Below are 27500 nucleotides of genomic sequence, written 5' to 3'. Positions count from 1 at the left end.
CTATTTAACTTTGCTGTTTAAACATGTAGCCATTATTTCCCTTGTTAAAAGACTGGTGGCTACAAACAATGAAAGTGAAAATTTAAGAGCTGCATCAATACTAAGTAGACTGCCAGTGTGTACAATAGCATGACATTGACCCCAGAGCCAGAGTCCTGGGTTCTTCTCTCCATTTGTAAAAAGTCACTTATAAGCTCTTGACCCAACAAATTTCTTTATCTGTCCACCATATGGATTAGAACAGACAATATTATAAGTTCTAAAATCTTATTTTTTAAATAAATTCCAGTGAGTAATACTAAAATGTCTTAATAGTGAAACACAACACAATTTTCAGACCAGTGCAAATTTACGTTTTAAAGCACTGAGTGGACACAATAAAACCATCATGCTTAGCCTGGCTGGTGTGGCTCCGTGGTTGAGCATTGACCTATGAACCTGGAAGTCATGGTTCGATTCCCAGTCAGGGCACATGCCTGGATTGCGGGCTCAATCCCCAGTGAGGAGCATGTAGGAGGTAGCCAATCAATGACTCTCTGTCATCACTGATGTTTCTATCTCTCTCTCCCTCTCCCTTCCTCTCTGAAATCAATAAAAATATTTTTTAAATGAAAATAAAAATCTTGCTTCTTTGCTAATATAATCATGATAATGACCAGCCATATTAACAAGAGACCAATTTCATCTATTTCATTTATAGCAGCACTTCTATAGCAGAGGGAAGATTACAGGCAAATGGATTTTATAGGAAGACTCTTCTAGCTCCCATAAACCACAGGTAAAGCTGGCATGTGGATTAGGATGCTAATTAACCCTTTATAAACCCTTCAAAACAAGCATTCTTTGGTACAGCTCATTATACTGTATTCCTATAGCCCCTCAGCATAAACAGTTTTTTTAAAAAAATTGAATGGGAATAGCAGACCAATGATAATTTGTAAAAAATTCCTATATCTAGCCCTGACGAGCATGGCTCAGTTGTTAGAGTATTGACCTGCACACCAGAGGGTCTCGGGTTCAATTCCCTCCCAGTCAAGAGCATGTACCTCGGTGCAGGTTCATCATCGGAACCAGTTAGGACATGTGCGGGAGGCAACCAATCAATGTGTCTCTCTCAAATCAAAGTTCTCTCTCACTCTCGCTCTCTCGCTCTCTCCCCTTCACCCCCTTCCACTCTCTAAAAAAAAATCAATGGGAAAAAATATCTTCGGGTGAGGATTAGCAATCAAACAAAAATTCCTATATCTAGAGGGTAGCATTAACAGTGCCTAGAACTGTAGCTACTCAGCACTCTGATCTTCACACCAAAGACTCGGCACTAATTCTTGGTAAAATGCAAGTGGCAGCAAGGGGAGGAAAGAGACCCTGGGAATGAGTTAAAGTGGACAGAGGTGTGAAGGGAGAACCCACAGAAACATAAAACCATGTATGTGCTCAGAAATGAGGAAGGTACTGATGACCAAGAGAAAAACATGCATTACTGAGTGTTTATACTTTAGATGGACAGGCCTGTCCCAGGTGACAAGGCCCATCCAAATGACCTGGGTGTAGGAACACTCCACCATCCATTTTCAATGTGTTAGTTACAGGTGGACACCTGCAGCATGTCCAATAATTGTATGTCCTTGTAATTATTATTTGGAACTACACTATATTAGGGTATATGGAACCAGTATCAACCTGTGTTCATTACAATTATCCACAATCAATAATGTCCCTAATTAAAATTACAAACAGTGAAATTCTCCTAAAAATAATTCCCATGGCAAATTCCCAGGCCCCTTGATTCTGAAGTGGCAATTCCCTTCCCATGAGGCTCTCCATTTCCTCCCTTCCCTGCCTATCCAGAGTCTAGGAAGCTGGGAGAAAAGCAGACAAGTGATGGAAAGAAAAAAAATTGATGGAAAGTGGGGATAAAGGCCAGCATTGAGCACCTTGCAGGGCACAGGGCTGTGCTCTGGCCAGGCCCGCCTCACCCAGCCACCCCTGGGTCTGCCTTCCCTGCAAGCGATCTGGCCTCTGGCAGGGCTGAAATCCATGCCCATCCTGAACACATGCTCCTGGCAGAACTCCCCCGAAACCTTGTCTGGAATGCTCAGCCCTGGTTATCCGCCTACCCCCACTCACCTCTACAGCAAATGCTACCCATCCAATGAAATCTTTCCTGAATTGGCGAGCAAGACTAGGACATTTCTTTACCAAAGCTTTCTGTACCCATTTGAGTCAGATATTATTCTGATCTTTTTACCCTAAAGAATAGCAGCACTGGCATAAGTGTTTATCTAATATTTTTTTAATCTCCCATTTCACCCCATCTAGCCACTTCCACTCCAGGAATTTACTGCAGTGTTCGTAATATGCCATGCTATCCCATTCTTTGCTACTTTTGTTCTTTTGTTCCCTCTATTAAAAATGTCTGAGTCTGCCCTGTGAATGCCTCCTCATCCTTTAAGGCCCAACTCATACATAACCTCTAAAGGAAGCCATTCCTCATGCTCTTCAGCAGGAATGAGCACCTACCCACCACCATCTCTCACTTCTACTTCTGAGGGGCATCTCCCTTTATGTCTGTCACTCCCACATGGAGCATTTAACTACAGAGCCCTTGCACTACCTGTACACTGGGCCTGCACAAGAGGAATCTCTGGAGAATCTGCCCCACAGGAAATGAATGAATATATGAGTCATTGATTATGCTTCTCTCCTGTCTACATTCCCAACACCTCCTCTGTCATTGTCTTGGACACATCAAAGAGCAAATCCCTCTAGAAAGTAATGGACTTCCACAAACACATGAATAAACAGGAAGAAGGAGGGAGACAACAGGCTAACAATAAAGAAAAAAAATCACAGAACAGGCAAAGGAAACCAGGAGAGAGGCTACCCTCCTATACTCCACTGTAGAGGTCAGGAGGGCTAAAGAATCCTGAGTCCACAATATAATTTTAAAGCCACCACAAAACCATTTTAAAATAAAAAAAGGCAAAAATGACTCAAGTCACTGAAATATGACTTTTTCGCTGGATAGATCTTAAAGAGAGAGGACAACTGCAACACAACTGTCAAAGAGAAGTGACAATGTGTACTTAATTTCTATTTTATTATAGGTTAACTGGAGGCCCAATGCACGAAATTCGTGCAAGGGGCTCGGCCCCACACGCAGCGGCTGCCTCAGCCCCGCCTCTGTGTTGGCCCTCGCAGCCCCAGCTTCGTCCAGAAGGTTGTCCAGAAGGACGTCCAGTCTAATTAGCATATTACGCTTTTATTATATAGGATCATACTTACTACCTTCGAGTAAATCTATAACTCCACTTTGCCATGGCAAAAATTCAAGGAAACGCTGCCACAAAAACCAAGAATAGGGTACATGTCTCCTTTCACCTTGAGGACAGCGTAGGGAAAATGTTCTTCTGTTTCTTTTCCATTGACCTAACCCTATCCCCAATTCTCTCCTACATTTACAAAACAGTTCATTGGAAAACACCCTAGAATCAGAGCTGAGAATGTTTGAATGTTTTTTATGTTAATATTATAACTAAGATATCTCTTCGACTTTCAAATTATAAACTGATTTGTGTGTAAAAAATATAAAATAATGTCCACTCACTATTTAAATGACATTTCAAGAGCTTTAACATCAGAAGAATAAAAAAATAATTTTTTAGTTTTGTTCAGTTTGTATTCCTCACTGACAGGAAGAGAGACAGTAGTAATCATTACGTGGCATTTTGAAAATTTCATACTAAAGACAAAAATATATCGTTAAAGAAAAAGCATTAAAATATTTTTTAAATATAATACACCCTTTATAAGAGTACTTTTGATGTTAATTTAGATTTTTTTATAAAAATGGGAGATGCTGCACTTTATATTGTTATAAGCATAATTCATGCCACAATACAAAGTTTTTCTATCTATATCTCTTTAACCAAAACAACCAGCTGAACCAACTACTTATTTTATTTGGATACCTCTGTAGATATGATGGGTGTAATTAACTGTTCAGCTAAAAATGCAATTCCATGGTACTTTTAATGACTTAGGTATACACAGCGTTAGTTCTCAGAGAAGACTAAAAATAGTGATTTTAATTTATTCCTGCTGCCTACAATTACCCACAACCATATATTTTTAAATATTTCCAGCCTATAAAAATTACCAATTTTTGCCACTTGTGTTTATCTGCATTTAGACTTTGATTTGGATAAATTAAGCTCTCAAATGTTCCTTGCTTTATGAAACTCTGCATGTTGTACACTTCAACACAAATAAATGACTTGTACCATTAGAGGTTTAAATAATGTAATGTATTTCATGCTCAGCCTGAAGCTGGATTCCAATGAAGTTGCTAATGCACGTAATGATTAAGTGTAACTCAAATACTAACTGTGTTGTTGAAAACATGACAGGCAATAATTTGGTCTATTATATTCTGCCATTTAATTGCCTAGTACAGACATTCTCTGACACGTTATGAAGCAATGATTTACAATTATTCAAGCTGCAAAGGTCAGAAAGTGACATTATAATCATCTACATAGAGATCCCTTCTAATGCACAAAAACTAGGTAATGCCACACATGCAAAAAAAAAAAAAAAACATAGAGTTTTACTGCATTAGTAACTTTCTGTTTAAGGTTACTTAAGCCAGCTTAGAATAAACAGTTCATAAGCATACTAATACACAATAGAAAATGTCTAGAATCTTTTCATGAACCCAGAGGTGACAGATTTAGAAAATGCCCTTATTCTCTCCTGATTAGGTAATTCTACTCAACTATTTAACTCTATACACAAGATTCAAGACGAGACGTAAGAAAATCAATCAGAAAATACCATAATCCATAAATCATGCATACCAGGGTTTTGTGAATTATGGCATACAAAGTTAGGTGTATTTCCTAGGTTTACTGAATTGACTAGTTTTCTACTAACTCTTTTTTATTTAGTAACCAGTAATGAAAAACAATAACTCAGGTTGATCAATTTTACCCCTCTTATCCTAATGAAAAGATAATAAAATCTTCACTTTTTTAGGCACTTTTCTCTATTATACCAATGTGTTTAACTTTTAACCGCTCAAGTGCAATAAATTATCAACACATAAAAAACTGGGAAAAATAAAAAAATTTTAAAACAGCAGTTTAATATGAGAAAAGTGAAATAGAGAGATACAAATAAGAGAGACTGAATAACATATTATTAAAGTAAAACACTGTACAAGCAATTTTTTAAAAGAACATAAATTTGAGCAAAAGCAGGAAATAAGAGTGGCTAGGGGCTGAAATGAGATAAGCTGCAGCTATTACATGCTAGTGAAGACAACCTAGAGAGAAACAATAAGTACAAATAAAAGACAGCAACCAAAATAACAAATATTACAAAAAGCAGAGAAATAAGGAAAATGGAAGTTAAAGGAAGAAAATAGTGGTCTACCATTACTACTCCATAACTTAAGTCCATTACTAAAAATACTCTTAATCTCAAGTTTATCATCTGTACAGTGGGGATAAGAAACATGAGATAAACAATCTCATGAAACTATAGAGATCAACAAATAAATATTACTTAAGGCATCCACTAAACCACAGCACTCCATAAATACTATTTATTAGAGTATTATACATACTATTATATGTACACACAGAGAGACACTATTAAATAAATTTAAGTAAATTTAACAAAACACGGTATCTATAACGACTTTTTGAGCCACTGAGATTTTCAAGTTCTTGACTACTGAAAATAAACAAAGTTAAAGATCATGGATTTAGTAAAAATATGTGTTTAACCTGTTTTTAAACATATGTCCCCCCCAAAAAAAAATTTTAACTTATGTATAGGAATGCTTTCCATTACTTGCTATTTTCTCCCCCACTAAACCCCTCTATCAGACACATAGCCATTTCCATGTTAACTATCCATCAAGTATATATAAATACATCTGTATTCTATAAAAGTCCTCAAGTTCGCACTCAGATATAAGAAACACATTAAGAAGGTGTATTATTCAAAAACTGTTCCTCCTAAAAGTAAAAGTAAAATAAAAGGCTTGTAAATAAAGTTATCTATAACATGTTCTTAAAACAGGAGTTCAAAGCAATACATTTTTTTAATTTTTACCATGCTATGAGCATGTAAACCACATGGGTAAACAAAACTTAAATCCCAAGTTCTGAATCCAGCTACCCAGTAGGAATTAGACTGCGAAGACATTCAGCTTCTCTTTCAAACTAACCTAAATCCATGACAGATTGTAGCTAAGATTTTCTGAGAAGGGATAAGAGATTATCTTAAAATTCCGCTTAAAGATTCAAAGAAAATCAGTGTAGATTTTAAAAACTGAAATGAAAGTTTAAAAGGTAGCTTTTGTTAAGAGAGTAGCTAATACACAATCTTAAACTAAGCCTCAGAAAAAAATATCAGCTATATATTTGATGAGCGTAGTCAAGGTTCAAATAAAAGACACATAAAGATATGATAAAGAACTCAATCACAAATAATCTGAAACATTAATACTGAGCTCGAGTCAACAAAATCCACTATTATTTCCATAAATTTCACCATAAAATACTAGGTTTTGTTTTGTGTGGTTTTTTCCAAGAAAACCAACAGGTTAATAAAAAAAATAATAGTAAATATATTGCCTGCCCCACTATTTTTATATAGTATCATGCAATCAAAATTATTTGAAAACATTTTTTTCTATCAACTAAAATAATGAAGAGGTTATTAATAAAGTTATAAAAAAACATACACTAAGACACTAATTACTGCAGAAAAGAAAACACAGTGCAGGACCTTCTGTTTGTGACAAAATTATACCGTTAATGTTCCTGAAAGATCACTTCACCTTTTAAAGCATGATTTTTTTTTAAGTAAAATTTATAGCAATTAAAGCTAATGAAGAAATGCAGCATGAGTTGCTTATGTTCAGGAACTAATAGGTCCACGGAGCAGCTCTAAGATTATTTAGCCATCAATGATAATGAATTGACATTGTCAGTGATGTTAATGTACCAATGCTCTCTACTGCCACTAATCTGGTAGCCAACTCTTACATTTTTTTTATGTTTTCCACTTTAATGTTTAACTTACATACTGCCCTATCCCTTTGAAACACATGAACAACTTATGAGACACTAACATTGAAGGGTATTTAACTCACTATTTTCTACTTCAACAACATAGATCAATAGGCATTTTTTAGTTTACTTCAATTCTTCAGAATGATTAGCAGCATTGTGAAAATATACTGTAAAATTATTATGTAACTTTTAAATTAAATTTCATTTCTAAAATAAATAAGAGATCTATCATTTCATGGTCAAATACAATTCAATGACTACCATAATTCTAAGAGATACAATTTTGGAATCTAGATCGCTTTTCCTACGCACACACATACATGTAGTACTCTACGATAGCAGTATAAATCTCAATATATCTACATGCATTTTCAATTCTTTATCTTGGGCATCAAATCTATAAACCGCTAGTGCAACATTTCAGTTGTATGTGGTAAGCATTGAGCTAAGCAAAGTGTGCATTATTCAAATTATACAAGCAAAGCCAATCAATCATGTATCGTTTTTGATGCTACATGTGTTAAAAACTGTTCTCTAAAAAAGTTTCTTCTTCCTTTTCCAGGGTCTTAGTAACCCTAATAAAAATGATGGAATTAGATTTCTAATAACAGCAGTATGCAAAAATTGTTTGTTTTGTGGAAATGAATGAGGAAGAAACTGCTTATGGTCATCTAACAGCAAATTTTCGTTGAAGTCAGGGCCTTCCTCTTTCCTATAATTCATATGGTAAAAACAATAAATGAGATATCTTTTTTAATTTCAAGACCTAGAGCAATTAAAATGAACCATTTGGCGCTCGACCCTTGCAGCTAAAATCAGTAGCAACAAAACTCATTCTGCACTGATCTTCAGGGGGCTTTAGGGCAAAGGTTCGTCTTCATTTACTTTAGCTGCAAGTCACTGAACCATCAATTCTGTCCATGAATAAATCACAGACCATGGTTAATAAAAGTGCTTGCAAAGTCATTTTTAAAGTTATCTTAAGAGTCAAAAAATGCAATGGCATCTTGGGATGAAGTGTAGTATCCAAGAAAAACCAGGTATTTATGACTTAAAAGTCATAAATATATATTTACACAATATATATATTTACACAATAGTGCCAACCAGAGGAATTTTCAAATAAAAAAATAACCCTAATATAACAGGAGCACATTGCATAATTTAATTGAACCTAAATTATTTTGTGAATTAGACATAAGAATTGCAGGTTTCTGAGGTTTCACATAGAAAGTGTTTTTATGTGATACACTTATTAATTCATTTCTCTGGCATAATAACATTAAAATATATCTTTAATCAGAAGTAGGGTATTAAGATCCAGCTCTGAATGTCCTATGACATACCATAGACACCATGGTATGTCATGGCATTTTAAAACTTTTTACAACATCTCAGTGCTTCCTATTAAATGTAACACATTTGAGTGACAACTAAAGATTGTGAATGATTCATCAGAAGAAAAACCCATTAACTAAAAAAGGAAAACAAGTTTTGAAATAAAGTTACATGAAAACATACATTATACACTGGTTTTTAAAGGTTCGTCCCTGCAATAATAGTAACCAGTTGTCCAAAATTAGGTCCTTTTCTGCTTTTTTTCCTTATAGAATATGTCCAATGGATCCAAAGAGCCACTAATGTGATTAAAATTAAAGCAGCAAAGCAAAAGTAAAAAAACATACATATACACTCCTAAAGCTATATTATGTATTTTTTATGTCTTTAAATGGAATTTCCAGTTCTCTCTGCCAATGTGAATGAACATCCTATAATTTAGTCAATTTACAGATTACAGGTTCAAATTGACCTTGTAGCCCATAAAATTGCTCATCTTCAGTACAGGATTAGAAGTGGAGAAGAATGTCATAACTGTATTTAAGGAATTTATCATAACAATGAGAAGGGGGATATGCATGCGTAATTTTAGCCCCTCTTACTCTTATCAGTTCTGAATTCTGAAACAATGGATATCCTGCACATGCTTCCTGGTTCACACAGTGGAAACGGTTTCAATTTACTCACCCACACACATGACACTTGTATTCCCTCATCCCAAGGTGCCTTTTGACATGGTTTCTGGCATCGCCAAGCTGAGCTGTTGCGAAATGGCAGATCTTGCACTTGAATGGTTTTGATCCTAAGTAAATTTAACATAAAATATTATTTGAATTTGAATAATACTGTACTGATACTTTAAAAAGAGGCTTAGACCTTAAATCATACTTTTAATCTAATTATAAATTTCTGTCCCGAAAATGGAGCACTTGCATTCCTTTCTAACTTGAAATGACCTGCATTCCATAATTATTCCACCAAGGAGACTTGAATGCTTCGATGAGTGTCCCTAATTTTCAATAATATTTCTAAGATTTAAAGTCAAAAGTGACCCAGGTGACTAGTATCAAGTAGATGAGATGAGATAAATAATTTTAAATATTTTCCTTACAATTCACAAAAGTATCTTTTACAGTCACTCCACATTTAAAATGTGACATTTTAAAAACATAAATGCATACGGAGTAGCTGATATTTTCAAATATATTTGTCATCAAGTAAATAAACTTCTGCAGCTTTGAATTTATTCACATTAATAATGGTATTTTAGATATTTTTTACATTTATTCCCAAAGAGTCACTATATTACTATTTTAACAGCATAGAATTTAAGAATATGCAATGGATAAATTATTTGCTTTTATGGTCATTTTATAGTCAAAAATCTGTACTGATTCTGCAAACCAAAAGAACTGACATGTTAGTTATTATTAATTTCAAGAGCAAATATTTCAACATAAAAACATAGTACCAACAATTTTTTTTATTTCATAAAGAAATAAAATTAATCTATATTCAATGAGAACACAAAACTACTTCATAGTCAACAAACTTAGTGTCAGTAGCAGACTATACCCAATGTAGTTACAGATAATCAGTATCCACATTAATGAGAAGCTACACTTTTTAAGGTGCAACATATATACACCATTTTCTGATTTTCTAGCCACTAAATCTTCAAATAAATGAAAATCACAGAAATCACTGTTTAAAGTCAGTGCAATATGTTTCCAGATTTTTCAGATCATGTTGAGTCCCTATTTGGTGAAACACCTCTTCTAACATGATCAGACAGAATATGAAATATGTGAACTTGAATAAATATACAAAAAGGCTCAAACAAAAAAAAATGCAATAAATCAAATTTGATCAATGAACCTTTGTGCAGTGCCCTTGGAAAAAAAATCCTCCAAGAATACTTTGTTGAAATTGAAGCACTCAGTAAAAAATTTTAGAGTCTTAAATTTCAATTTAATTCCCAAAAGCTGACAAAAAAGTGAAGCATTTAATTTTAATCTTCTAACAGAAATAAAAAAGTCAACAGTAGTACTAGCACGGGCAGACAAGGTTGAATATTTCACAGTTCAATGACAATGAAGCCAGATCTCTCAATACTTCCATTTCTGCCATTAGAAGTAGATGTAAAATATATTTAACACCTGAATGGTTATATCTAGTCAGCTTTATGTGTAAATGTCAAAAGCAGGTTGAGACTGAAGCTTACAACAATCACATGCTATCAATCACATTAGAAACTACAGTTTATTTAAATGATTCTGATAAAACTAAGCCTATCACCACTTTGAAACACTTCATCTCAACAGAGAACTCTATAAAGGGACTTATAAAAGACATAAGTGAAAAGAACCAATTTACCTGTACTTTGGATTAAAATGCATTCAAGATAATAGGTAATTATGAAATTATTAATTTAACAATAACACCAGGACTTCAAACAAAGAGAATAAAGCTCCCTCAACATTTGTATTACAATATAGTGAAAGGATTTAAAATACCTATCTTGTGGATTTAAGCTTTAGTCTTGCTCATCCTGCACTGACATTGTGATGCGCTCCTCCTTGTGTGAACACATGTGCCACATAGGGCCAGATACAGACCTTCAGTGCTTTCAATGGACTGTACATGGCTCCTTGGCAAGACACTCTAGCTCCTTCAGGTCTCAGTGATTACTGCTAGTGTGTTGACAACACATGAATGAGTTACTGTGTTGACAGCTTTCATGCAGAAATCATGAAGGCTCTGAGTATTTTTCATATCTTATATCCCAAGTAGACTGTGTTAACATCTTTCTGTGCCATTAAAATCCAAACACTAGGGGACCAGAGGTACTACTTTCCTTAACATCAGTCATTGCTGACTGTTATGCAAACATGAATGTGACATTAAAATTAAAAAATTAATAAAACTTTAGGTCTTAAAGAATCAAGTCAGACGTATACACCCAGCATCTAATGCCTGTTGACTCTAGCCCAGTGATGGCGAACCTATGACACGCGTGTCAGAGGTGACACCCGAACTCATTTTTTTGGTTGATTTTTCTTTGTTAAATGGCATTTAAATACATAAAATAAATATCAAAAATATAAATCTTTGTTTTACTATGGTTGCAAATATCAAAAAATTTCTATATGTGACACAGCACCAGAGTTAAGTTAGGGTTTTTCAAAATGCTGACACGCCGAGCTCAAAAGGTTCGCCATCACTGCTCTAGCCTGAATGCTACAATCCTCCCTACACACTGGCACTTCGTTACTTCATTCACGCAACTGTCCATCTACTTATTCACTTCTCCAACAGTAACGTTGAGAGCCAGCTGTGTGCAGGGCACAGAGATGAAGCAGTGAACAGAATCACACCCATGCTCTCATTCTGCTTACCTCCTACAGACCAACTCTCCTGAACCATCTCTTCTTAAGCCAACTCAACCTCTAAAAACCATCACATAATTAGTTACAGACACCACCAGCCCTGGCTTGGGAATTTTTCAGTGAAATCATACAACTCCCTGGTTCCCCACATGTGAACACTTCTAGACAGCATGAGTGACCAGTACACTCGAACAAAATGAAGGCTTGCAGTATTCTAGCTTAAAGACACCTTCCCTGTTACAGGAAATTAAAGCTCTAACAGAATGATGCAGGAGAGAAGAGGACCAGGGTTTTGTACCACTCATGTAATGGGCAAGGAGACCCTGCTCTTTCTGCTCAGGCGGTGGCTTCAGACAGCAAACACCCTAGAAGCTCTGCAACGCTTTTTCCCTATAATTCTGGATGACCAACTCATTTATTTCTTATAGTGCTGCTTTCATCGTACTGAGGATGGGAAGGAAAGGTTACATAAAACATAGAGTAAATCACAAAGTATAAAAACAAGGATTGGAAGAGTAAGCCCTTTTCCAGTTAACCATTAATAACAGTCCCTGCATTACTATTTCATGGACATAAGCAACAGATCAGAAAAGCAATTCATTCTAAGAGGCGCCAAGAAAAAAACTTGGGAGTGAAAACCTGGAGAGCAACTTCCCCAAAAAATGCCTTGCAAGACTGAAATGGCAGACGGGCATTGTGTCCTCAGGATCGCGCCTTTGTTGTGCTTCAGAAGACAACAAAAATGTGCTTGCTGATAAGCCCAACACAAAATGTTAAAAAGTATGCTAACTTTTACTAAATGTTACAATCAATGATGTAACTTATATAAGTAGGGTTACTTTGTCACATATTGATAGTTACCTCACTTTCACATCCACATTAACTTGATTTTAAATGCAATTAATACATATAGTCAAGGAAGACTAATGGACTACATTCTGCACTTAACCTGGTGGACATTTTCAAATGGCACAAGTGACCAGTGCAAACCTATTTTGCATTGTAAACGACTAAATAAATCTTAATGGATTAAGAATGATCAGCTATCAACACACAAGGGAAATTAAGTGCTGAAATGCCTACATTGATTATTTTAAATTATTAGCCTTACTCTGTTCTTGAATTTGTATGCTTTTAGTGAGCTTTAACACATTTACAAGACTTATTGACTATAATTACAAGAGAATTCAAGTAATGGACACATCAATTATAAGCAACATGTCTTGACCAGACAGTTGCATAAAGAATTCTAAAAAGAGCTCCATTAGCATTTTCCTCTTAGTTTTATTCAGTTTTATCTGCCTTAAGAGGGCATATTAAGAAAGTACATCTTTTCTGTGCACGTGAACAAGCCCAATTTCTAAAACTGTATCATTTCAGAAAGTAAGCTGTAATACAGCATGCACAGAGGTATTAATAACGCCAACAAACCACCATCAGGACTCCGCTGCACTGGGAATAGCTGGAATCAAGAGTACAATGCTGATATTCACCTAGAACCTAGATCAACCTTATGCAGGTTTCCCTGATACTTTCTCTAAAAACTTTTATCTATGTTTAATCACCCTAAACTATTAAATAATGTTTCATATTCTTTTGTCTTTCTCCTGTGATGATGCAAAAATTTTCAAAAACTGCATGAATTTAAAGTATAGCTTTAATAATAAGCCATTATTTTAAAGTACAGTAAAATAAACCTTACAGTTCTAATGAAAATATGTTCATTAAAATGTGAATTTATTATTCAAATCCACTCATAAATTCAACCATGGAGACAGAACTTGTCTAAGCAGAGCACAATGATTTAGAAAAGCTGTCTATTTAAAATAAAGAATGTATGGCAGGTTTATAGAAACAGTGCAGTGAATTTTTACATAAATTTAGAACATTGGCTTATACATTTTTCAGGGAAAAAAAAGTTTTTAAAAAATATCTACCTAAAATTAACCACGAAACAGAGCAGAGACTCACCAGGTTCTACCAGGTCCTGTATCAATGAACACAAACCCCTGAACATACTGACTTTGAAAGCTGTTGACTATTTCTGATCTTTGAAAGTAGAATTCTGTTGCCTGGGAATTATACTTTTGGATATAAACTACCTGGCAATGAATATTTTTAAATCCGTAAAATTGTATGAAAATGTTTATTATCTCATTCCTCAAAAGCCATTTAATATGTCCTCTGAAACAGCGGTCGCCAACCGTTGGTCCGCGGACCCCTGGTGGTCCATGAAGTCCAATAGGTTGGCGACTGCTGTTCTGAAACAGTGTCACTTAATAGATACCTTGAAAAACCAAACAGTTTGGACCTAAAACATGTGAAAAGCTGTAAGAGACAGGAATGTAACAAAAGCACCAGAGGCACTAGGCTTTTTGATAAAATTGAAAGGTATTTGTGAAAGAGCCTATATTTGAGATCAATGAGGCCTACAGGCCCTCATAGATGTTAAGTGTCAAAAATGACTGTGGCATTTGTCCCAAGCACCACCCAGCAGTCATGTGAACCGAGTGAGGGCCAGCAGCAACTGCAGCAGGGATTGCGTATCGGGTGGGAGGGAATGTCCAGATTTTACCATTCAAGGGCATGTTATAGAGAAGCACAGGTGCTGCGGTTCACATACCTGTATGAGTGCGGATGTGGGCCAGGAATGCCATAGAATTGCTACTGCGACACATCTTGCCACAATACTTGCAGACATTTCCCTGATTCTCCTCTCGCTCTCGGTTGATTTGCTCAGTGTCTTCCACTATGTACTTATTCACCTCCCGGAGCAGTTCCTCATGCTGCCCTTTAATATGCAGAAATAAATTTTGCTCCGAATCAAAGGGCTCTGTACATTTGACACATTTAAAGGTGGCCCCGCCCTCCGGAAGCTCTTCCACGCTGGCCTGTTCATTTCTCATGTGGCCAGCACTAGCCAAGTGCTGATGCAGGTTGCTCTCTGTGTAGAAGGACTTTCCGCACAGCAAACAATGGAAGTGTTTCTCCTTTGTAGGATGCTTCATGGCTATGTGAACATTCAGTCCACTTAACCCATCTGCTAAGAAACCACAGTCATCACAACGGATTCGTGTGGATTCGCCAAAGGAGCTGCCTTCAGGTTTCTTCTTTTTCACACCTTGAGCACAGTCTTTTAAGGGTGACTCACTCATTCTCACTTCTGTTGTTATCAGACCCTCTTCACACTGATCTATCAATTCACCATCTTCCGGGTTCCTTATTCTTATTATGGAAGAATCAAACCGGCCAAAGCTATACATGGCCTGTCCTTTATCATCAACATTAATTATAGTTTCATAAACATCATTACTTTCAACCGTGCTATCAGAAGCTGGACCATCCTCTTCTATAACAACTTCAGTTTCATGTTGGGAATTCATCAGAATTTCCTTATTTTCCAAGATAGAATCTCCTTGCATAGCTTTCAAATCCACTGAACTCTGCACATTTCCAACTTGGTCTTGACCACGGCTATCCAGGTTTAGCTGTCCTCCCATCATTCTCATCACAACAGGGACGGTGCTTTCAGCTGAATGGGCACCATCCAGATCTCCGAGACATCCATGTTTACTGAGGATTTCACCTCCATGGTCTCCTCCATTCCCTCCATCGCTATCACAATGTGCACTTGGATCACCGATGTCATTCAATTTACTGTGATTGTTCTTTGTTGTCTCATAAATTAAAGCTGAGCTTCCTGAATTTTCATTCTGAAATTTGCTTGGGGAGCCATTAGAGGAAATGTTAAGGGTCACCACTTCCTCAGGTTTCCTAACTTTGTCCTGGGCAAGGGGCTGTTGCAAAGTTTCACAAAACGAAGGACCTTCACTAAGATTAGATTCTTCTTCAGTCTCAATTTCTATAGAGTCAGGAACACTGAGTACTTTAGACATGTCTAAGTTAGTATTCTCATCTAAAACAGAACGACTAGTAGCATTTCTAGATTTAAGAGTTTCAGGTGATTGGTCTGAAATTATCTGAAATTCTTCAGAATTTTGTCGATGCTGCTCCTCAGGTATGATGACGTTTTTGGACATTTCTGAAGGACTTGCTCCCATGTCAGAAGAGTTCAGGTGAGACTGCCTTTTCACCTTGTGCTTTTCTGTTGCTGCATGCCTGGTCATCTCTCGATGAGTCACAGCATAGTAATCACATGCCATGCAATAAAATGCAAACTCTTTTGTGTGTTTCCGTTTTACATGCAGTTCTAGGGAAGCTGAAGAGTGAGCACTAAACTCGCAGTGTGCACATTTATTGTCACTTGTGCTCAGAGCACCTCGCTGTGAGCATACTTCCCTTTGCTGCACCAGGGCCTCTGGTTCTAGAGATACTTGTTCCTTCTCATCAATAACGTGACTGCCAGCTTCCCCATCCGTAGAATGAAATACATTTTCGACTTCAACTTCAATTGGATCTCCGTGCTCTTGTCCTGGTTTTTCTGAACTGGAGGGATCTGGTTCAGCTGACTTATTAGCCTGTTCATCTGAACTGGTGCTCCTACTACAGGCTTCAAGGTTACCCCCTTCAGGGCCAATAATGATATCTGAACTTTGTTTTCCATTTGCTTCTATTTCTACACGTCCTTTATGCTTCTTGGTAGCACAATGACGCTCCATATCTCCCTTAGTTACAGTATAATACTTACACACTTTGCATAAGTAACTGTATTGGTGACTATGTTTTCGTCTAATGTGAACGGTCAGATTTGTAATACTAGAGGCCAAGAGGCCACAGTGTGAACATGTCCGTGAGATGTTACCTTTGGGTCTCCCTCTCTTTGGAGTGGTAGTCAAAGCTAACTCATCATCTTTGGAGATTACGCCAGACTGTGGCTGTTCCTTGGCAGTGAGTATGCTCTTCTCCAAAGAGTTACATTCCTGAAATTGCACACCTTCTACGTCGCCTTCTGTCCTCTCGTTTCCAGAAATCGTAACCTCTTCTTTTTTGTCATTTGCACCTATACAAACCCTTTCAATACATTCTTCAAAGCTTAAGCCAATATTATTTTTCCTAGCATTTTCAAGATGTTTGCTTCTCTTAATGTGTTTCTCCATTCCTTCTTTGCTCAATGAATAAAGATTACATGCTTTACAAAGAAAGTGGTAGTCCTGACCATGCCTAAGCTTTATGTGCCGTGTGAGAACAGTGGAGGACCGTGTTTTGTAAAAGCACTTCTTACACTGAAATTGAGGTTTATTTGAATGCCTTACTTCACTTCCATGGCTTACCCGGGTTTTAGTCAGTTCTTCCTGAGCCACTCTTTCTGACTCGCTCACAGTCTCCTTTGTGTTTTCTGATTCTAAAGTACTTAAAGGTAAAGTTTGTAAAACCAAATCATTGTTAAATGATTGAGAAGTCTTTGGTTGAATCAATAAGCGAATATGCTTCTCCGTTGTCTTGTGTTCCTCCATGTCCTTCTCAGACAAGAAGTACAGATTACAGGGAGAACAGAGAAAGCTCATACTGTGCTTTTCCTTCATGTGGTCTCTAAGATGTGTTTCATTCAAGGAAATAAATGAGCAGCACTGACAACTGAGGACAGAGGCAGTTTGCTGAAGCTGGTGATTGTGCAAATGTTCATGCAGGTCCCTCCTCGACATGCTGGAGAAGTCACATGTCTGGCAGGACAATTTCACCTCTTTTGCATGGCACCTTTTCATGTGGACTTCCAATTCTGTCCTACTTGTAGACACCTGGCCACAGTCTGTACAAGTACACGACATCTGACAGTCAGAAGCTGCCCTCACTGTGGGAGGGTCAAAGTAGCTCACAAGGTGGGCATTTCTTTCATCCTGCTTCAGGTCCAGGGTTTCTGAGGAAGACACACACAGACTGTGGGTACTGCCACCCGTTTCTATGTGTTTAGGCATGGACTCTGAATCACCTGTTTTCATCTGTGCTCTAACGTGTTTCATATATATCCTGGGAGATTCACTAGTGCCCCGTTTATTAATTCCTAAAAGATTAAACCTTTTCTTGGCTTGGCCTTTTAAGGGGAAAGGGCCGCTTCGTCGTCGGAAGCTATTAGCCAACATGAGAATGTTTCGCTCAGGTCTCGGTCTCGAGGTTGCGCTGATACTATGTGCTGTCTGTAGAGTCTTTTTGGTAGATTCCAATTTATCTAAGAGACCCTGTGAGGCTACTAATGCTCCTAACTTTTTACTCTGGTTTTCAGGATTTCGAGCTGTACCAAAGGAAGTGACATTTTCTTCAACAATCTCTCCCTTTTCTAGCAAAGTACTCCTGGACGGCCTCATTTCAACGAGAAGCTCACTGCTACTTCCACTCTGCTTAGAAATGCTGCCTTTGAAATCTTTAAATTTGCTTCCACCGTTTCTTAGTCCTTTTGAATCACTATTCTTTGCTATTTGTTTAGATGCTCTTGGTTTTACGCGAACATTCTTTGTTCCGATGGTACATGATTTCTTAGGAAAAGGCTGTTTTGTTAAGATCTGCACAAATCCTCCACGAGCAGCAAGATTCTGGCGCCGGAGATGTGTTTTTCCAAGACAATGTGCGTTCAAAAGGTTCTCTTCCACACACTGAAAGCCACAAAGGTCACAAGAAAAGACGGTCCGTGACCCATGTGTTTGTGTGGCATGGGTCTGCAATGCTGTGCTGCTCTCCGCTCCGTGGCTACAGGGGCAGTGGGCAGGCTCCTTAGACAGCGGCATGTGACATTCAGCATGCTTCTCCAGGTCCGAGCAAGAAGAAAACAAACGGTCACACGTGTTGCACTTGAAAGCTGAATCAATCTTCCCGATGGTACAACCAACACTAGCAACCTCTTTGCTGGAGAAAGATTTTCTTTCTGGGTCAAGGGAAACCATTTCCTGAGCAATCGTCTTCTCAGTGTCTGTTTTCAGAGAAACAGTGTCAGTTGGGCTAGAACTGCAGAGAAGGGAAAACGAGGTGGGAGGACATGTATCTCCATCTGAGCAGTCATTCAGGAAGGACGCCTTCACCATTTCACCGGATGGGACCTCCACTTCGGAGAATCCACGAACACCCTGCTCTTCGGACCTACAGGGCTCGGCCTCACTGAATTTCATTCGTTTGGAAGCATGTTTATTTCCATCTTCCTCTACAAAAACGCTGGTTGATGACTCTGAAAAAGCTCTTTTGCTAGCGGAATTCTCAGAGGAATTCACTACCAAATCAGACAAGGGCCTACACTCCACATCCTGAGATGAAACAGTCCTTGAGTCTTCTGCTTCCTTGTTTACATTTTCGTCCTCATCGTTCTCTGGTTTCTTCTCAGTATCCATCATTACTAATGTGCCGACACTGCTCCTCTGTCAGGGTAGCTCACTTGGCACTCATAACCTGTGAAGAAAACAAACATGGTATTAAACCTTTGAACATAAAAAAAGACACACATGTTAATCCAAAAATCAACATAAGGTGAAATACTGGATGAAAAATATTATAAAATTAGCCTCAATAAGATTTCCTTCATATTGAGATTAATTTGATCACATGACCCTTTTTTTTTAATTTTTTTATTGCTTAAAGTATTACAAAGGGTATTACATATGTATTGGTTATGTTTATATGCATGCATACAAGTCCTTCGGTTGATCTCTTACTCCCCTCCCTTCTGCCCCCCAACCCTCTCTGGCCTTCCCGCTGCAGTTTGACAATCAGTTTGAGGCAGCTCTGCCTCTGTATCTATTATTGTTCAAAAGTTTGTAATGGTCTTTATTATCCATGAATGAGTGAGATCATGTGGTATTTTTCCTTCATTGACTGGCTTATTTCACTTAGCATAATGCTCTCCAGCTCCATCCATGCCGTTGCAAATTGTAAGAGTTCCTTCTTTTTTACAGCAGCATAGTATTCCATCGTGTAGATGTACCACAGTTTTCTAATCCATTCATCTACTGATGGGCACTTAGGCTGTTTCCAGATCTTAGCTATGGTGAATTGTGCTGCTATGAACATATGGGTGCATATATCCTTTCTAATTGGTGTTTCTGGATCACATGACCCTTAATGAAAAGTATGAATTGGATTTTGGGAACACCGTATCACCACGCTGTGACTCAGGAAGCAACACTATGCTATCTTCCATAGAAAGGGGGATTTTCTCAAACAGCTTGCAAAAAAACTCCCAAGTTTCAACTCCCTTCACCACTACATTTCAATTTACTAATTCTTTTTTCTAAATAGAGAAGCCCCCTTTTCAAATTCTGTTTCAGTGGACTCCTACTCTATAAAGCAGATTAAAACAAAACTGCTGCCAGGTGGTATGGCTCTGTGGTTGAACATCGACCTATAAACCAGAAGGTCAGGGCACATGCCTGGGATGCAGACGATTCAATCCCCAGTAGGGGGCATGCAGGAGGGAGCCGACCAATAATTCTCTGTCATCATTGATGTTTCTATCCCTCTGTCCCTCTCCCTTCTTCTCTCTGAAATCAATAAAAACTTAGTTTTTTAAATAGCTATACAAATGGCCAAAAAGGACAGGTAAACATAATCTACGTCAGCAGTCGCTAGAGCAATGCAAATAAAGCCATAAGGTAGCACCACTTCATATCCACTAGGATGGCTAGAATCAAAAAGTCATGCAATAACAAATGCTGGTGAGAATGTAGAGAAACCAGAACCCTCATACAATGCTAGTTGGGAGGTAAAATGATGCTGCAGCTTTGGAAAACAGTCTGGCAAGTCCTCAAATCACTAAACATGGAGTTACCATAGAGCCCATTAATTTCGCTCCTAGGTATATGCCCAAGAGAAACGAAAACGTATGTCCCCACATAAAAACTTGTACACAAATATTTATAGTGGTATTATCCATAACAACCAGGAAGTGGAAACAACCCAAATGTTCACCAATGGATTAATGGATAAGCTAAGTGTGGTACAGCCATACAATGGAATATTATTCAGTCACAAAAAGAAACGAAGTACTGATTAATGCCACGGGATGAGCATTGAAATCATTATGCTAAGTAAAAAAAGCCAGTCACAAATGACCACATACCTATATGATTCTTCTTATAAGAAATGTCCAGAATAGGCAAATCTATAGAGACAGAGAGTAGATTACTGGTTTCTTGGGGGATAAGGGGATATAGATAAAGGGTATATCTATTTTTTGAGATGATGAAAATGTTGTAAAATTCACTGTGGTGATGGCTGCATATATCTGAGAATATACTTAAATCCATTAAACTGTAGCTTAAATGAGTGGATTGTATGATATGTGAATGTCTCAATAAAGCTACTTAAAAATATATAATTTGTCGTATATTATCTACAATACAAAAATCTCTTGTATTTGTAACTGTATCATAATATAGTGACATGCTGTATGTTTCTTGTTAAAGAGTGAAAAAGATAAATATACATGGTTTTATTGCACTTATAAGATATTATTTCTTCAGACTGTATTCCAGAAAATATTAATTATATCTCTGGTCAAATAAGTTTAGAAAACTGATTTGAACAAAATTCCTTTACACAGGATTTCTCAGTACATAAGCATTTCTCAAACTAATTCTACTACAGAACCCTTTGTTTAACAAGAATCTAGAGATTGGTATTCCAAAAGACCTTTTAGAAAATGCTCTTTTAGCCCTGGCCTGTGTGGTTCAGTTGGTTGGTCATCGACTGTGCACCAAAAGGTTGCTGGTTCCATTTCCAGTCAGGGTACACATCCAGGTTACAGGCTCGATCCCTAGCAGGGGGTGTGCAAGAAGCAAGCCAATCAATGTTTCCCTCTCACATCGATGTTTCTCTCTCTCTCCCTTCCTAGCTCTCTAAAAATCAATTTTAAAAATGCTCTTTTAGATACAGCATTAGTTTTGTTATTCAACATTTGTAATAGGAGAATAAAAGGAGGCAAGAGAGAATGAATTAACCACATGTATGTTCCAAAAATTCCACTTAGTGTCTACTACACGGCAAGTGTTCTTGGTTCTAAATTCTGCAATTACAGCAAAGAACAACATGAAACATCTGCCTTACAGTGTAAGTAAGGGGTGAGACAATATATTATTTTTAAATACATATATTCGTCATCCAGGACACTCCCTTATGGTCAAGAAAAGTCACTCTCATGCATGCAACAAGTGAAAAAGAAAAAAAACACACACACAAAATCTATGAAACAACAGAAGATATTGGACATCGGCAACAAAGGGTAGTGATCTCTGAGAGAGGACAGCTAAACCAAGTGAGTCCCAGCTTACTACCTGGAGCAAGGACCCAGGCCACAGCACAGGGAGGAGTCTCCCAACAGAGTTGAGGGGCAGCTAGAGTCTGTAGGGCAGATTAAAGGAAAGGAGAGGTGCCAGAAAGAGAAGCTCAGAGGTCTACAGAAGTCCCATAAGACAGAGAACACTGGCAACTTCCCCCCAAAAAAACTGTTTTATGCACCTCACACTAAGTCCTGAGACAACTACTGCTCCAAATTCTTCCATAGCAGATTCATTTTGCCTGTTCCAAAGTTCATGTAAATGCATTCAGACAATATGTCTTTTGAAGTAGGAGGGTCTGGCTTCTCCTGCTCAGCACAATACTTTTGTTGAACATATCAGCAAAATGCACGGCATGGATATATCTTGATTCTGTTAATAGACACCTGAGCTGCTTCCCCTTTTTTGGCTCTTATGGTAAACCTGATATGAATATTCCTGTACAAGTCTTTTTATGACTATTTTCATCTCTTTTGTGTAAATACCCAAGGGTGGTACTACTGGGTCACAGGGTGAAAGGACAGGGTTAGCTATACGAGGCACCGCTTGACTGGTCTGCAAAATGGTCACACTGTTTTACATAGCCACCAGCAATGCCAAGAATTCTGAGAGACCCACGCCCTCGCCCACATTTGACACTGTATCAGTCCTTAAAATTTAGTCATTCTTTTCTGCAATTCCCTGATGACCGGGGATGGTGCCAAATACTTTGTTTTGTGCTTTGTGAAACACTTGTTAGCCTTTTGCCCATTTCATAATTCGGTTGTTTGTTTATTATTAAGCTGGAACAGTTGCTTATGTATTCTGGGCATAAATCCTTTCTCAGACATTGTGATATAAGAGGTATTCACTAAGTACTTCTAGATTAAATGAAAAATGTCTAAGATACGCTTCAAAATAGTTCAGAAGAAGGGCATAGTGAAGGCTATGTGCTGATAATAATGCAAGCTGAGTAACAGTGACATGGGGATTCAATATACTAGTGCTCTTCCATCAAATTGTGTAGTCTGTTTATGTTTGAAAATGTCCATAACAGAAGTTATGGTCAATATTTTTTTAATGCCTGGTCTAAAATGGAGTGAATTCCCTTCCTTCCAATGTTGAGTCTAGCCATCTCTTACTCATCCACGGCTGTGGCACACTATATACTGCCCTCACTGTGGACACGGCAGGAATTTCATCTTGAGAAATAATACGTATAGAACGTAGAACATATAAACACTGACTCAGGGAAGACCCACATGCGTCTATTCAGAAGTAATGGTCTAAGTATAATGCCCAACTCATATATTTTTGGAGACAAGAGAATGACAACTACATGAATACGCAGGAACCAAATAATGACACCCTTTATTATCTACATAATAGCTTCAAAAACTCTAAAACAAAAGGAGGAAATGTTTCTACACTTGTTATTTCCCAACTAATTTTTTAAATTACTAAAATAATTCAACATGTCACTATATCAAGAAAGAACAACATTCAACATACATATACTGGGTGCCTACCATATGAAGGGAACTATGCTATAAACACTTTCTCTGCCCAAATTAGACTCATGTTCTGTTGGGATCCATATGCAAAGGAACTCTAATACAAGCCACATTTGATGATTGTGTGTGATATAAACTAAGATCTGAGTAGAGATGAGCAAGGGATCACACTTCCAAACAGAATATATGGCTAAAATAGCAGGAATATCACTCAAGCTTAACCTTGAGGAAACTAAAACCATTTTTTTCTTTTATTGAGGGAGCAGGTAGGAACAGTTAAACATCTCAAGTGGGAGAAAGGGCTCAGACAAAGCCTTAAAAAACGCATGATGAGTGTGTGAGACTGTTGGCCCTCCAGACGGCTAACAGCTAAACTCTGCCGCTCTACCTAAAGCTCAACCAAAGGCAGATGGTCACCCAGGACCCCATCATACAGGCTCCGAATTAGAGTTGGAATTTATTCAGTAGTGTCAGTGAGAAGTCACCAAAACCCAGCTTGGCTTTAGGAAGATAATTTCTCAGTATGTAGGACACATCACGGGTGGAGAAATCCAGAAGCAAAAAGTGTGTATTCTAACAGTTTAAGTTATAAGGCCCAGAACCGGGATGATGTCAGTAACCAGTAGTGCAATGTGGTTTAATAAGTATCTTAAAGTGATCTGGAGGGATTAAATGGAAATGATCAGAGGATGCTCATGCTGATATAAATTAAAGAGAAAACCTTTCCTCAGAAAGGGTGTTAGAACAATACGAATAGAGATGGGGATGGAGTCTTTTGTTTTTTTTTAATGGAAATAAAAAATCACCTGAGTGGAATAGGTTAGGGGCTCATTTTTCTGAAGATACATTTCATTCATTCACTCAACAAACATTCAAGACTCCATTGTTCCTTAAAGGCCCTTTACTTCTCTCAGGAACAACTGCAACCCTTGGAGTACAGAGTACGGAAAGGTGTCCTCTGAAACCACTGGTACTTATACCCAGTGGAGAAAGAAAATGAGTCTCAGATTTCTACCCACAGTAAGGTTTCAACATTCAGATGACCTGGTAAGTATTTACACTAGAATAATGAGATGTATTATGAAACCAAATCTTACAGCACACTACTATGCTTCCTGTACAAATTCATCAATTACCACTTAATGCATATCCTCACCATTCCCAACGATTTTTGAATATGCAGGCCCATTTATAGTGTCCACTCTTATCCAAATTCTCAACTAGCTGTGCCCTAAGAAATAAGTTACATGTCACTTCATCATCTTCAATTTTACCTATAAATTATTAACTCACCAAGAATCTATCACGAAGGAAAGTTTCTGCCGTAACTGAAATAGCCTCTTCTATGGTTTTAAAAGGAAAAAAAGTAGCAAAAAAAGGAATCAAAACACTCATACTTTTTAAGAACAATAATAAAACAAATCACTAGCAGCCTTCTGATGACACCTACTGGCCACTTCTCATGGGAAGTTTCCTGCAGCATTTTAAAGGATTTCAGGAACTATTAGAGAAATATAACAATTATTCAACCATTTCACATGCTATCATTACTATTGGACAGCAGGCATGAAAATTTTCACTCATTTACCTCCTTTTTTCCCACTTTTTTCTCATTACAATCTTGTCTTTTTTTCTCTCTCATCCCTTTTCTCTTTTCTAACAAGTATACATTAAGCAAGCTTGAGTCCTCTCTTCCTCTCTTTTTCCTGCTCTTTCTTTCTCTCCCCCTGCCCCACACATACACATGCAAACTCACACCCACAGACACACTCTCTCACTGGTATGACGAGGCCACCCACACAAGAAACTATCTTCTCTCTGCCTCCATCTCATGCCATCCCACTCTTCAACCCTTCTAGAGTCATCCGAATTAGTGGTACAAGAAAGCAGTGTGAAGTTAGCACATGTTGGCACCACGCCAATAGTAAAGTCACAGCTGGGGATACCTGTGTGCAACCTGGCAGGTGTGCGCACACAGGCATATACAAAAACTCTCAATGGGATTCTGCCCTTTCCCTCTGTAGGGTTCAGAGAAAGCTGCAATGCAGACACCTTTCAGATGCCATGGTAGGGATTCTCTTCTCCTGGAAGGACAAGGTAGGGACAGGTAAGACTTCCTACAAGCCTGTTATGAGCTATGAGGTGACAGCTGAGTGAGACAAGAATCGATAAAAATTGGTGGACTACTCAGATCTCTTTCTTAATCTACCATTTGCAAATGGACTTTTTATTGAAACTATGTCTTGCCGAAACCGGTTTGGCTCAGTGGATAGAGCGTCGGCCTGCGGACTGAAAGGTCCCAGGTTCGATTCCGGTCAAGGGCATGTACCTTGGTTGCAGGCACATCCCCAGTAGGGGGTGTGCAGGAGGCAGATGATCGATGTTTCTAGCTCTCTATCTCTCTCCCTTCCTCTCTGTAAAAAATCAATAAAATATATTTTAAAAAAAAAAGAAACTATGTCTTACCATTATACTATTACCTAATTTAATAAAGTAGCACCAAGTCCATATAGAGAGTCTGTTAATGAGAAGCTGTAATATTAGTTGTTGTTACAAAACACCATGGCATATACTTTATGTAATTTCCTCTCACTATTCTCTCCCATCAGAAACATCAATTTGTAACAGCGACCACAAAGTAAGGTATCTGAGCCTACAAATAAACACATCACCTTTCTATGAAAATGAATAAACTCTTCCATGACAAGAAGAGTATAATTTAATACCCTAAAAGCCACCAATGGGATATCCAGAGGCAGTTTTACCACAGTTAGATAGTAACATGGTGTGGTGAGTTCAGAACATGAACACTCAAGCTCAGGACAGGCTATAGTGCATTCCCAAGTCATAAGTTTGTAGACGTGTACATTACCCATCCAGGAAAATGCCTGTGGTGGTTTAAGGTGAGTCCACAAATTCTGGCACTCCCTTCAAAAAGTGGAGCCTGCCTCCCTCCCCTTGGTGTGGGCTGGCCTCAGTGACCTGCCTGTACCAGACAGAAGCAGTGAAGTGAGGGTACCCAACTCTAGAGACAAAGTCATGGAGGCACTGTGCTCCCTGCATGCCCCCTCTTGCATCCCTCCACCTGGGAAAATCCTGTGCCTGGTTGTGAGGACACTTGTGCAGTGTCCTCTGTACAAGGACTTCAGCCTCCTACCAAGCACCAGATGGGAACTGGGGACTCCTGCCGACAGCCACGTGAGTGAGCATTCTGGGGAGCAGCTCTGCCAGCCCTAGGCCAGACTTCAGATGACTACAGCCCTACTAAATCCTGACTACAGCCAAGGAGAGACCTGCAGCCAGAACCACCAGGGAAGCCCAACCCAAACCCTAATCCAGAGAAACTACCAGGTAATAAATGCTTGTTGCTTTAACCCACTAAGTGTAGTTGTTAATCCTCACCTGAGGATATTTTTCTTTTCCACTGATTTTTAGAGAGAGTGGAAGGGAGGGAGGACGAGTGTGGGAGATGGGGAGAGAGAGAGACTGTGGGAGATGCGGGGAGAGAGAGAGAGAGAGAGAAACACCTATGTGAGAGAGACACATCCATTGGTTGCCTCCCACACCTGCCCCAACCTGGGCTGAGAATCAAACCTACAACCCAGGTACATGCCCTTGACCAGAATCAAACCCAAGACTCTTTGGTGCATGGGCTGGTGCTCTAACCACTTAGCAACAGTGGCCAGGCCCTAAACAATTATGTTTTGACATAATCTGTTATCTAAATATATAAAAGTCTAAGATGCAAAGTGTCCCCTCGGGAGTTCGAGCGGGAGATGGGGAGTTTGATCACTCGCTATGACGTGCACTGACCACCAGGGGGCAGCACAGAACGAAGGAAGGCCCCGGCCTACAGCCAGAAGGCCCTGATTGGCCTAGGGACCCTACCTGTGCAGGAAGTTCGTGCACCGGGCCTCTAGTGTAGCAATAAATTACTAATATATTGCCCTTCTCTGTCCTTTCACCTTGTCAGAATATATG

At 38.3% G+C, this 27500-nt stretch overlaps 1 protein-coding gene across 11 annotated transcripts in view; it reads right to left on the bottom strand.

Annotated features, from left to right (window-relative positions):
- Positions 1–27500, bottom strand: part of ZNF407 (zinc finger protein 407) — a 384238-nt gene that overhangs the window by 342258 nt on the left and 14480 nt on the right. For all 11 annotated transcript variants that reach the window (XR_001361154.1, XR_001361156.1, XR_001361155.1 and 8 more), the window contains exons 2-3: positions 14439–19144; positions 9114–9228 (exon numbers count right to left, since the gene is read on the bottom strand). Coding sequence is in view for 8 of the 11 variants with exons in the window: in XM_005861574.2 (XP_005861636.1) it covers positions 9114–9228; positions 14439–19089 (4766 nt within the window). In the remaining 3 variants the exon portion in view is untranslated. The remainder of the gene's footprint in view (positions 1–9113; positions 9229–14438; positions 19145–27500) is intronic.

The sequence above is a fragment of the Myotis brandtii genome, unplaced genomic scaffold (assembly GCF_000412655.1).
Source record: "Myotis brandtii unplaced genomic scaffold, ASM41265v1 scaffold154, whole genome shotgun sequence".
Classification (NCBI taxonomy): Eukaryota; Metazoa; Chordata; class Mammalia; order Chiroptera; family Vespertilionidae; genus Myotis; species Myotis brandtii.
The sequence above is the reverse complement of the archived record's forward strand: the minus strand, read 5'-3'. Positions and strand labels throughout refer to the sequence as shown.